Source organism: Emys orbicularis, chromosome 16, assembly GCF_028017835.1.
Source record: "Emys orbicularis isolate rEmyOrb1 chromosome 16, rEmyOrb1.hap1, whole genome shotgun sequence".
Classification (NCBI taxonomy): domain Eukaryota; kingdom Metazoa; phylum Chordata; order Testudines; family Emydidae; genus Emys; species Emys orbicularis.
In genome coordinates this window covers 16,293,771-16,306,668 of record NC_088698.1, presented here as the reverse complement: position 1 = coordinate 16,306,668, position 12,898 = coordinate 16,293,771, and the positions used below count along the sequence as shown (strand labels likewise).

Below are 12,898 nucleotides of genomic sequence, written 5' to 3'. Positions count from 1 at the left end.
AACCTTCTAAACTTTTAGAAGAAAAAAATATGCTAAATAAGCTATATGCCACATTTTAATAACAGAATCTGAATATCTAAAGGGTTATGTCTTGGGTTTCAAATTTGGAAGTAATGTTAGTTTAGAAAAATTGAAGTACAGCTTTCAATTATTTTATTTATTTTTATTAGAAAGGGGGATTTTAAGTAAATTTCATTTTAAGAATAAAACTAGCTCAAGACCACAACAACGGAGCAACTAGTTAAGAAGAAAAACATTTTGATAGGGGAAACATTAGCCCCATTTCAACATTAGCCCCATTATATATAAAAAATATAACAGCAAGGGATACTAGCTTGGAGCCATATAAATCTAGAGGTTAGTACTGTTTTGGAGAATGCAATTTATTGGAGTTTACAGTGTCACCTAATGATGAGACATGCACAGCTGGTATAGGTGAAGCAGAATTGCAGTTTGTTGCTTCCACGTAGATGCATGGAAAAAGAAAGCACATTTAGCCTGACTGAGATTTTAGAGATAAAAATGCAGCTGAAACAATAGAGGGAAAGCCAACAACAAGGGGTGCTAGAATATATTACAGCTGTTAAACCTAGTGCTTTCCTGGGAGGAAAAAGAATTGCAATAAAAACAAACTGTATTTTATGGTTTCAACAATGAAACAGCATTTTGCATCTTAAAATCTCAGTTTTATTGGCCTCAGGGGGTTCTGTGTTCCTACAGATTAACATTCCCATGGGAAATTAAAAAAGTCAAAATACTAGTTCCCCTCTCATGAAGTCATTCTTTTGAGCAGATTTCCTTAGTGGCTTTGCATGACTCAACTTGTGAAACTGCCTTGCAGTTCTTCCCACTCAAGAATTTCTTTAAAAAAAAAAAAAAAAAAAAACACACACATACACACAACTTTGAATTCCAGCAAGACAAAACAGGAATTACTCCAAGCTGGGTTTCCTTCACAAGCACCACAATTGATCTTTTTGCTTAGTTCAAAGAATCAAAACAAAAACACTACCTTAGATTAATCGCCAAATGGCAGAGACATCTAAAACAATATCAAAGCTGTTCCAGCAAAGGCAAATTTTGATTCTTATTCCTGATAAGAGATTTTGTAACTGAGATGCTTTTAGTTAGAACAATATACAGTAGCTAGACTTTCAAAGCTTTGGAACCACATGACACATTTTACTTAGTTAAACCATTTGTACTGACCTCTGCCAGTAGACCAAAAACAATTAAAAGTTGTTTATCTTCTTCTTAACCACACCATAACTGGCAACAGTTTAGGTGCCACTTATGTTTTTATGGTGAGACAACACATTGCTGCAATAACAATGCCCTTCAATATAAATCAAGGGTGTTTTATAAGATGTGTTTATTAAAACTATGTGATGGTACAAACTGGGAAGGTTGAATTAAATTTGGATTGATGTGAAAGGAGTATGATCAAGTGAGGGTTCATTAATTTACAGCCATTCATTATAGGAAGCTATGCTAGGACTTGCCTCTATTTGCCAGTATTGCAATAAAATATATATTTACCGCTAAACCTCAATCTAATGTCACTTAGGGGTTATGCTGAAAGCCATGCAATCCAATTTAAGGGAGATCAGGAAATAGGTTTGCTTGCTGTCTGTATTTCACTGCAATTGCTGCTGGTTATACCCTCTCTGCCATTACCTCATAACGAATGCCACATCACATGCATGCTATGTGATGCTCGACACCAAAGGAAGGTCACCAAACAGTAGGGGAAAGGAGTGCTATAAAGAGAGGATGTTCAATCCAGGATACTGACAGCAATGACTGAACAACAGTCCTAGCAACTACTGAAACCTGGTTGGCTTACATCCAGCTATGTTTAAAAAGAGTAGAGTTGTTGCTTTTGGAGAAAGGGGCATGCATGCAGAACCTCTGCTTTTATGTCAGTTTAAATTTCAGTTGAAATATAAATGGGAGCAGAATAATCATTTTAGCATTGAATCTACTTTGTAATTTCAAGGAATACTTTAACATAACACACCCAAATTTTAACTCCTTAAGCATTCAGCCTGCTGCCAAATGCAGAACTGGAAACTTTAACTCAGGTGACAATGCCTGAAAATTGGATCCACAGAGCTCATCTAATGGTCCAGAGTAAACATGCTGAAAGATCAAATCTAGTTTATATAAAAAGGTAGCTCTCAAAAGAACATGCTAAACAGATGATAAACTCCTCTCACTCACCAGCCACCACTAGTGCACACAAGCAGGGTTAACACTGGTGGAAGTCGTACAACCAGACATGTCTTAGAGGGTTGGTTGTTTTTTCCTACAAAACTACAGTATTTAAAAGTCCAAAGGCTTAGCCAAGACTTCTCCTCACAAGGTTTATAAGTTTCCTTTTTACTTTAATTAAAAGCAAATCTGGCTACCTAGATTTATGGAGAGTACAGTGCTCAGATAGGGCACTTTGTCTGACTGTCTCTCTCCCCATCAATGTTTTGGGGTTTGTAGTGACAAGGAATAGAGGTTGGATTTAGCTAACATGTGCTAGTTAAGCCTGACCTAAACTTAACCACTTTTCCTAGTCAAGACAAACCCTTCGTCCATCTTACAGAGAAAACAGATAAACCAAATAACCTCGGAATAAAGATCCAGAATCCATTCTGAAGCAGTGCTGGAAAACATTCATGTAGGTGCTCAAAATGCCAGTGTTCCCAACTATACAAGGAGCAAAAATTCTCCTGAATCTTTTTGTACGTTTTTAGGAGCTTTCTACACAAACTATCGCCTCAAAGCACCTATTGTTAATGTATGAGCATTGAACAACATATACCATACTCTTACAAAAAAAGGTTTTGCATACTGTAAGTGCTTATCAGTTACAGTATAATTTAAGGTCTCAGAGTAGCAGCCGTGTTAGTCTGTATCAGCAAAAAGAACGAGGACTACTTGTGGCACCTTAGAGACTAACAAATTTATTAGAGCATAAGCTTTCGTGGGCTAAAACCCACTTCATCAGATGCATGCAGTGGAAAATACAGTAGGAAAATATATATACACACAGAGAACATGAAACAATGGGTGTTACCATACACACTAGAGTGAGAGTGATCTGTTAAGGTGAACTATTACCAGCAGGAGAGAAAAAAAAAACTTTTTGTAGTGGTAATCAAAATGGCCCATTTCCAGCAGTTGACAAGAAGGTGTGAGGAGCAGAGGGGGGGGAAATAAACATGGGGAAATAGTTTTACTTTGTGTAATGACCCATCCACTCCCAGTCTTTATTCAAGCCTAATTTAATGGTGTCCAGTTTGCAAATTAATTCCAATTCAGCAGTCTCTCATTGGAGTCTGTTTTTGAAGTTTTTTTATTGTAATATTGCAACTTTTAGGTCTTTAATCGAGTGACCAGGGAGACTGAAGTGTTCTCCAACTGGTTTCTGAATGTTATAATTCCTGACGTCTGATTTGTGTCCATTTATTATTTTACGTAGAGACTGTCCGGTTTGGCCAATGTACATGGCAGAGGGGCATTGCTGGCACATGATGGCATATATCACATTGGTAGATGTGCAGGTGAACGAGCCTCTGATAGTGTGGCTGATGTGATTAGGTCCTATGATGGTGTCCCCTGAATAGATATGTGGACAGAATTGGCAATGGGCTTTGTTGCAAGGATAGGTTCCTGGGTTAGTGTTTTTGTTGTGTGATGGGTGGTTGCTAGTGAGTATTTGTTTCAGGTTTGGGGGCTGTCTGTAAGCAAGGACTGGCCTGTCTCCCAAGATCTGTGAGAGTGATGGATCGTCCTTCAGGATAGGTTGTAGATCCTTGATGATGCGTACTATGGAGTATGTTCGAAGGCATGATTGAAGAACTGCTTTTAAAAATTTAGGAGTATCAATTTTAATTTGCAAGATTCAAATCCATTATGAGAATTTATTATCCACTATATATTTGTGCCCCATATACAGAACTTGTCAGAGGTTTAATGTCAATTCATTCCCATGCCCTTGGGAGAAATAAGGTTAACTTATTGCCAGCTAGATTTGTATTGGTTCTAAGAGGTTAAAAGACTGACAAACTAGACAGCATCAAGTTGACCCAAAAGTAAGATTTTAACTGAAATATTCTGTGGAATAGTAATATTGCAGTTCAAACTCACAATCAGAATTAAATTTTTCTCTGCTGAATGTTGTCATATACCAACCTCGGCACCTACCCATACCCCTCCTTGACTCCACACAGTTTTATAGAATCAGTGAATAAAAATAAATTAGCAAAGCTTACATTTTCTCATTCACTGTGTAAATTTTGTCAGATGTGGTAAAATTTTAAATGCAATAAGTAATAAGAATAAAGACTACCAAAACCATAAAAATACATAATACCACTGTAAAACCCATCCTAGCAGCATATCAGCAGGAAAATCAACTCTTGGAAAGGCTTGGCAAACAATAATTAAATAAGGTAGGTAAATCTTTCAGTGTTGAAAGATTTACATTATCAGCTCTGTCTGGAAAACTTCCTTCTCCAGTACAGCCCTAAGTACATCCTGATATTTATGCACACAAATAACTGTCCTATTAAAAACTGATGCAGGGAGACATGCTTCTTTTAATAGCAATGAGGTTAGAGAACACATCTTGATAACACACTTAAAAATCACAGGGAAGTGCTGCAATAACCTTTTGGGACACAAACACTTCCCCCTTGATCATTTCTACACTGTGGGCCAGATGCTCATCTGGGGTAACTTAGTGTAATGCCAATAACTTCAGTGGAGTTATGCTGATCTACACTAGGTGACAGTCAGGTCCTATGTCTGAAATGTTCTGTGATTCAGCTAATGGTGTTCAACCTGGGTTTATTTTTATCTGGCTCAAGTCCTGTGCTGGACCACATTTTTCTGACACTTGGGTGTTATAAGCAACAGAGGGTCCTGTGGCACCTTTAAGACTAACAGAAGTATTGGAGCATAAGCTTTCGTGGGTGAATGCCCACTTCATCAGACGCAAGTAATGGAAATTTCCAGAGGCAGGTATAAATCAGTATGGAGATAACGAGGTTAGTTCAATCAGGGAGGGTGAGGTGCTCTGCTAGCAGTTGAGGTGTGAATGTTGTTTTCCCACAATTTCTGCCTGTGCACGTTGGCAGAAGCATTCTATGTATAGGTCCAGACTGTCATTTCGACTCTCAGGAGGAGTCCATGTGGAGTTCTTCTTCCTGTGTTGTTGGTGGGAGGGTATCTGTGTATCAGTGCGCTGTTCAGTGTTATCTGTAGGAGAACACTTCAACCTCCCTGGCCACACAATAGCAGATGTTAAGGTAGCCATCTTACAGCAAAAAAACTTCAGGACCAGACTCCAAAGAGAAACTGCTGAGCTCCAGTTCATTTGCAAATTTGACACCATCAGATCAGGATTAAACAAAGACTGTGAATGGCTATCCAACTACAGAAGCAGTTTCTCCTCCCTTGGTGTTCACACCTCAACAGCTAGCAGAGCACCTCACCCTCCCGGATTGAACTAACCTCGTTATCTCCATACTGATTTATACCTGCCTCTGGAAATTTCCATTACTTGCGTCTGATGAAGTGGGCATTCACCCATGAAAGTTTATGCTCCAATACTTCTGTTAGTCTTAAAGGTGCCACAGGACCCTCTGTTGCTTTTTACAGATTCAGACTAACACGGCTACCCTTCTGATACTTGGGTGTTATATTTACCCTTCTCTTCAGCCTCTCTCTCTCCTTCAGTGTCAGAGTGTCAGCCTTGGCAATCACAGGGACAATGTTGACTTTTCCATGAAGAGCTTTCATGAACTCTACATCTAAAGGCTTCAGCCTATAAGTAGGAAAACAATACAACAAAAACAAATTAAACCTAAGGGACTATTAAGCATACATATTAAGTGGCAAGTATCAGGATTATTGCACTTGTACTAACAATACATAAGTAGCCCTTAATTCAAGGTATCTATGTAAACAATCTGTCCTGTAAATTTAAATGACTTGGAGCACTTATCTATTGAGCTGCTCATGTAAGGGTTGAATTGTAATTAAAGTTTCCGTCTCGATAATATGAATATTACCAGCTTTTATGTTTCTGAGAATATTTATTCCTCCATATTAAATTCCTACCGGAATAGAGACAAAGCAGAAGGAGGTCATTAAACCCAAAGCCTGTTTTAATTGAGTTGGCTAACTGACAACTTGGGAAGTAACTCCATTAATATGAAGGTTAGTCTCTAAGACAGGGAAGTTACCAAACTCATGCTAAGGACAAAACACCCTAAAATATAAGTATTTATTTTCTTACCCATGCCCAAAGGGTGAGATGAAGTAAAAACAGCAGTGGACTCTGTTGTCTATAATGTGGCGCCTGTTCAGACCACTCTCGTCATGAAGGTATCTTTCAAACTGATTGTCAATATAATGGATGATTGTTTTGAAGCTGTGGTAGGAAGAAACAGAGGCATCTTATACAGGCTGTATGTTTATGGTTTTTAATTATTTGTGATGGCGAAGGGAGGAGCAAAGAAGGAATGTGATTAACACTTCTGAATAGAAGAATTCAGTTTCCTAATACTGTCTCTTGTGGAGCACTTTTTTGACGATGAATTAAAAAAAAACTGTTCAGTGTGTGATACACAACAGCCTGCCCCATAACTACTTATTTCTGGAGCAACTTTAAATTCACTTCTATTGGGTGAAAAGGTTAACTGCAAGTTCAGAGATAAACTCAATGGTGAGACAAGACAAAGACAGGAACATAGGGTGGGTTTTTTTGTTTGTTTGTTTTAAACCCGCTGACAAATGGCATAGCCAGGATATCCTCTTGATTAGCAGTTTGACAACCCTGACCTTAGAATCAGGTTTCTATAGTTACCTATAAAAATTCTGGTATTTTAGTCTGCTTCAATTCAGTCTAAATATATTTGAAAGATGTGTGCTCAAAAATCATGTGATTTATTAAGCTATTTTTGCCACCATACAGAAATCTCTTATGTTGGCAAATTCTTACTTATCTCAAGGCAATTTAAAATATACATTGGAAGGAAGTAATGGAATGTCAACTTACGTCTGATATATGAACTGATCTCACAAAGAGTGGCTATTAAAGGTGAAAAATAAAATTATGGCTTTTCTTTTAAAAAGCATGTACTACTGAGCAGATTTGTTGTTTTTGAGCACCCCAATGTGTACTAGATGCCTAACAAAAAAAAAATCTAAAAAAAGACATGTTCCTTGCTCCAAAGTGTTAACAATTTAAATAAGTTTGGTGTGACAACAACAAACAATGAAGAGAATGGAGAGAGGCAAGGGAGCCCAGAGGATACAAACATAAGCTTAAGCAGATACTTTGTGTCATGGGTACCTGTCAAATTTACCACTGGACATGCAAGTTGGGGGAGGGCAAAAGAGTAGGGGTTAGACAATCATTGCCTGTTGCAAATGTAGACTGTAACAGGGAGGTTTTCTTGCTTTCAACCCTAAGGATCCTGAGCATCTGATCAGACTGAAGGCACAAGAATCTATGGTGAGCCCTTGAACACTGGCCTCTTAGCCCGTTCCACCTCTTGATAGGACATTTTGCTACCACTGGCAAATCTGTTATAGCTGTGCAAGTGTTGGTACAAGGGATTCTGCAGCACTAACTTCATTCAGGTCATCCACAAGAATATCCCCAGGGCATATCCCCTTTCACTGTCTGCCTTACCCCCATATAGAGCTTCAGCTCTGACTTAGGAGAAAGAGGGACAGAATGATACTGTCAAGATGGGGCTCTCCTCAAATATCACCACAACATTTTTATTCCCTTTTGCTCACAGAAGCAGAAGAGATTATCTCGGTCTACATGTCTTAAATATAACAAACAAGCATAAATGATATAATTAGGGATGTAAAAGGTTAACCAGTAAGCAACAGTCTTACCCGTTAACCCTCCTTAACCACTAACCCCGGGCCAATTGTTTAAACAGTTAAATTTTTAAACGGTATTTACATCCCTAGATATAATTAAAATCCACAGAAAAAGTTTACTGAACTGTTGGAGAGAGACATCTAACCTTAAGTCTGAAAATATCATTATAACAACCTAAATCATGATATGAGGGACTGGAAGTAACCAGGGCCAAAACAGACTTCTCATTGAAGGCATTCTCTTTCCCCCGGCTCGGTCATGTTTTTATACACACAGAAATAGAATTAGCAGCAAGTTTTAAGCTTTTTGATTTACCAGTTAACTCTCATACACATCTGTTTACCTGGCATTTCTTGCATGTCTTATTATTTATGTTACTGTAAAACCTAGGTTACAATATGCGTTTAAGGTTTGTATTCAAATGCAAGCAGAAGAGACTCCTCCAATATACTGTGGTAAGCCTTCAAAAGTGAAACTACTGTAACCTGGAAATACATGGAAGATGTAGGTGTCTCCTTTCTGGCACAATCCACAGAGAACCCATCTGTAAACTGATACCTTCTTTAGGTCAGTGATATTAGTAATAGAATTAACATGCATATTTCTAGTGTCTCTCTCATTTGTACTTCACTTGTTATATATTTTGCTGTAGGGAAAGAAAGTACAGAGCAGAAGAATGTCTTAAAAAATTACTTTCGTGAAACTTCAGTATTTTCTTGCTAAAACTCATTTTTAAGATCTAACATTTGTAGTACCCAGACATGTTGAAAGAGGACAATACATTTTATGTTGCTGTTGATCTTTTAAACAAAACTCCCTTTAGCTGGTGAAAGATAATGAGATTGAAGAGACATGAATATTAGAACAGAAACCAAGTACAAACAATGGGAAAACACCCCTGGTTACAAGTTTCTCTGGCAATGTAATTGGTTTACGTGCAGTTTTATAGTCCTAACTGCTGTAATTTTTCCTATAAACGTGGCATTAGTGTATGGTACCTTTTGATTTCCGGGAAACACCTGGCTTTGCACCACTATGATATCGTTACTTAGAAGACAGCATATCCTGTACTATGTACTGTAACGGCAAACAACGCAAGCATTACATTAAAGAGTTCATTCGGGAAAAATGGAAAATAAACCTGAGCTGCCAAAAAACACAAATTCAGCCTCACAAAAGCCAGGAACAACAGAACTGATAACTATCAGCAAACCAGTAAGCTCTATTGAAAAGTGACCTGTCACACTGGGACGAAGATGAAAAAGAAAATATACTGAATACCTGTATTAAACAAGTGAGTTTGGTAGCTGTCTTGTTGTCAGCAGTCCCTTTGATGACTGCCTAGTCCAAGCCAGGACTGAGGGAGACTGCATGCAGTGCAATAAGCTGCAAAGGCTGTGTTTAGTTATTTTGGGAACTAGAGCACTCTTGTCTTGTCAGGATTCTGAAACTGCCATAAAGAATCCTCCGTCACACTTCAGATTAAGGCTATATTTATAAAATTACACACAAAAAACAATGTTAAAAGAGTGCTAAGGTTTCAAAGTGAAGCACTCAAAAATTAGGAAGTGCCAGAATTAAGAGTGTCTACAACCGTCATTCACTCCCCTAGAGCATATGCATCATCACCGTTTTTTTCCAAGGGGCCTGCTGCATTGAGAGCACAGGATGGATTGTGCTCACTTAATGCGCTGCTGTTCAATAGTTTGTTTTATCCTCATTTGTGTGTGCATATATCATTAAAGTTCATATAAATTACACCAGAATGTGATCAAAGATGATCATAATGAATTTGTACAATGGAGTTAGATTCAGGTTCCACAGGTGTTAATCCTGGCACTTCCTAACTTTTGAGAGCTTGACTTTCCAATCTTAATGTTCTTCCAACAGAGTTTTTTGTACGTACCGCCCAAGGTTTCTAAAATAGCAAACTAAAGAAAATACACTCCATCATATGATCACATGGGTCGGCACCAGAGTTGGAGTTTTTAGATCCACAGCACAGACCTCTGACACTTGAGCTAATGGAGTAACTGGCAGCAGTAGTAGAGTGGCATCCTCTACGTAGACCAGTAACTAGATGAGGGTGAAATACCTGCTTTGCCAGGAGGTTTCACAGACATTTGACGACAGCAGCATCAGAAATCTTGGGTTCCATCCCAGGTTCTGGAGGGAAGTGATCTCTAGTAGTTGCAAACCCTTATGCTCTATAACCCCCAAGCCTGACCACCTCTGTCCTGTCCTCTCCAACCTGTGCCAATCCAGTCCCAGACTTGTCTCGTCTCGTCTCCTCCTCCAGCTCCTCAACCCAACATCATCTCCCTTCTCTTCCCCAACAGACTTCGTATCTGGCTCCCAGTCCAAGACCCATGGCTTACAACACCCATCTCCCTTCCCAGACTGCGATTTTTCAAAGGCTTATAACGTCTTCTAATTTGGCCATTTTTTCCCACAGAAACAGCAAAAGGCAACTCCCCTTGCTAAATTTCAAGTCCCTGCTCGAAAGCATGGAGGACACTATGGCTTCGCAACAAAAATAATTATTACAGCTTTTTTTGTTTGTTTGTTTGTTTTAGCATGGGCAAAACAATGTATTTTTTCCTAATCTGGCTCTTGGAAAGGGCTGAACCCTTTTTGCTGAAACTTTCCAAAGCCTTCAACCTAAGTCATACACCTGGAATGAAAAATCTCAGCCTGAAAGGTTACAATTTGGCAAAGTTATAAGCAACTGAAAACAGGGACTTACAATAGGAAGTGTCAGGCAACCTTAAGTATAGTTGGTGCTACCAACTTTGCCTACAATAGTTTATAAAGTAACAGTAGATGTCATAAGCATGAATAGTATACATCAGGGGTTGGCAACCTTTAAGAAGTGGTGTGCCAAGTCTTCATTTATTCACTCTAACTTAAGGTTTCGCGTGTCAGTAATACATTTTAACCTTTTTAGAAGGTCTCTTTCTATAAGTCTATAATATATAACTAAACTATTGTTGTATGTAAAGTAAATAAGGTTTTTAAAATGTTTAAGAAGCTTCATTTAAAATTAAATTAAAATGCAGAGCCCCCAGACCGGTGGCCAGGACCCGGGCAGTGAGAGTGCCACTGAAAATCAGCTCGCATGCCGCCTTCGGCACGGGTGCCATAGTTTGCCTACCCCGGTATACATTATAGATGGTTAAAAGGACTTCAGTAGAAGGTGCTACACATGGTTATAAATCAAGTTTATAAGCATCATTTGGACTAAACAAGGGGGGGTGGGAGAATCTGAACTTGTAGGTCTCTAAGAAACATCTTAATAGAATAAACAAAGGGCATTAGAACACAATCAACGGGGGGAGGGGGGCGGGGGGGGAAGAGGAGATACAGACTAACAGGGCTACCACTGAAACCAAACAGGAAGTTCTTATTGTAACACAATACACTGGTTTAACAGCTCTTAATTCCAGTGAAAGGAAGCTTAAGTCAACATTACTGACAATGAGCAAGAGTGCACTGAAGTCCAGAAAGATACTTAACAGTTATTCAGAAATCTCTGTTTTGATTAGTTTAACAACATAGACTGAGGACAAGGAAGCTGAAGATACAATTGCCACCACACTTTTGACCTTTCATCCAGTGTATTTCAAGCACATGTAAGAGACATGGTAAAAAAAGCTAATCACTCCCATTTCAGAGTGGTCTTCTTGCAAAGCATTCCACAGACAGAAAAAAATACACCAGTTTGCCAACTATATTCTTCACCATGATCTCAAATTTTGTCACATGTACACCACCACAAGATTTTGAAATGTGGTGTTTGTTAATTGTAGTTATATCAGCTGTTTATCTCCTTCACAAAAGCTTGATTTTATGACTATTTATTTCCAGTGGCATAATATGCAAATATGTCATCTGCTTATTAAATTTTTCTTTTCTCTGTTCAATGCGGCTTCATTACAATGAAAATGAATAGCCAAGAGAAATGAATTTTACCAGGGGTTCTTAGCCTCCAATTGTATAGGATGTATAAATAATCTAGACTTCCCAGTTGGCATGCCGCTCACCAGTGCCAGTATATTCCATTTTCATTTAAAACCCAGCTACCACAGGGGTAGTTTTCCTTCTTTAAAAATAGGATGGAGCTATCCTTCCTTTCTTAATCAAAATGCGTAAGTAGGGCCCTACCAAATTCACGGCCATGAAAAACGCGTCACGGACCATGAAATCTGGTCTCCCCCCGTGAACTCTGGTCTTGTGTGTGCTTTTACCTTATACTATTCAGATTTCATGGGGGAGACCAGCATTTCTCAAATTGGGGGGTCCTGACCAAAAAGGAGTTGCGGGGGGGGTCACAAGGGTATTTTAGGGGGTTGTAGTATTGCCACCCTTACTTCTGTGCTGCCTTCAGATCTGGGCAGCTAGAGAGCAGTGGCCGCTGGCTGGGAGTCCAGCTCTGAAGGCAGAACTGCCACCAGCCGCAGCGCAGAAGTAAGGATGGCATGGTATGGTATTGCCACCCTTACTTCTGTGCTGCTGCTTTCAATGCAGGGAGCCCTTGACCCTCCCTCTACAACCCCCCCACATTTGTCCTTTCTCCTGTCCCTCCATTCCCACACTTCAGATTCTGTATTTGTCAAACATCAGAGAAACTATTTGGAAGAAAAAACAATGAGGTGTCCCTGTGGCACCTTAGAGACTAACAAATTTATTTGGGCATAAGCTTTCGTGGGCTAGAACCCACTTCATGCATGAAGTGGGTTCTAGCCCACGAAAGCTTATGCCCAAATAAATTTGTTAGTCTCTAAGGTGCCACAAGGACTCCTCGTTGTTTTTATTTGGAAGAAGATTACTATGAAAAAGAACAAAGTACGAGAACTTTACGGACTATTTTTATAAACGTTTTCTTTCCAGATAAATATGGACGGGGTAGGACGACACTCTACTGTGATCCCAAGATAACAATACATTGCTATTAAAAAAAAATAATAACGAAGTGGTTGCTTCCCCTTTGCATGT

At 39.0% G+C, this 12,898-nt stretch overlaps 1 protein-coding gene across 1 annotated transcript in view; it reads right to left on the bottom strand.

Annotated features, from left to right (window-relative positions):
* Positions 1-12,898, bottom strand: part of LOC135890390 (septin-2) — a 50,742-nt gene that overhangs the window by 23,032 nt on the left and 14,812 nt on the right. Inside the window, exons 6-7 of the mRNA XM_065417796.1 lie at positions 6,299-6,433; positions 5,707-5,824 (exon numbers count right to left, since the gene is read on the bottom strand). Of these exons, the coding sequence (XP_065273868.1) occupies positions 5,707-5,824; positions 6,299-6,433 (253 nt within the window). The remainder of the gene's footprint in view (positions 1-5,706; positions 5,825-6,298; positions 6,434-12,898) is intronic.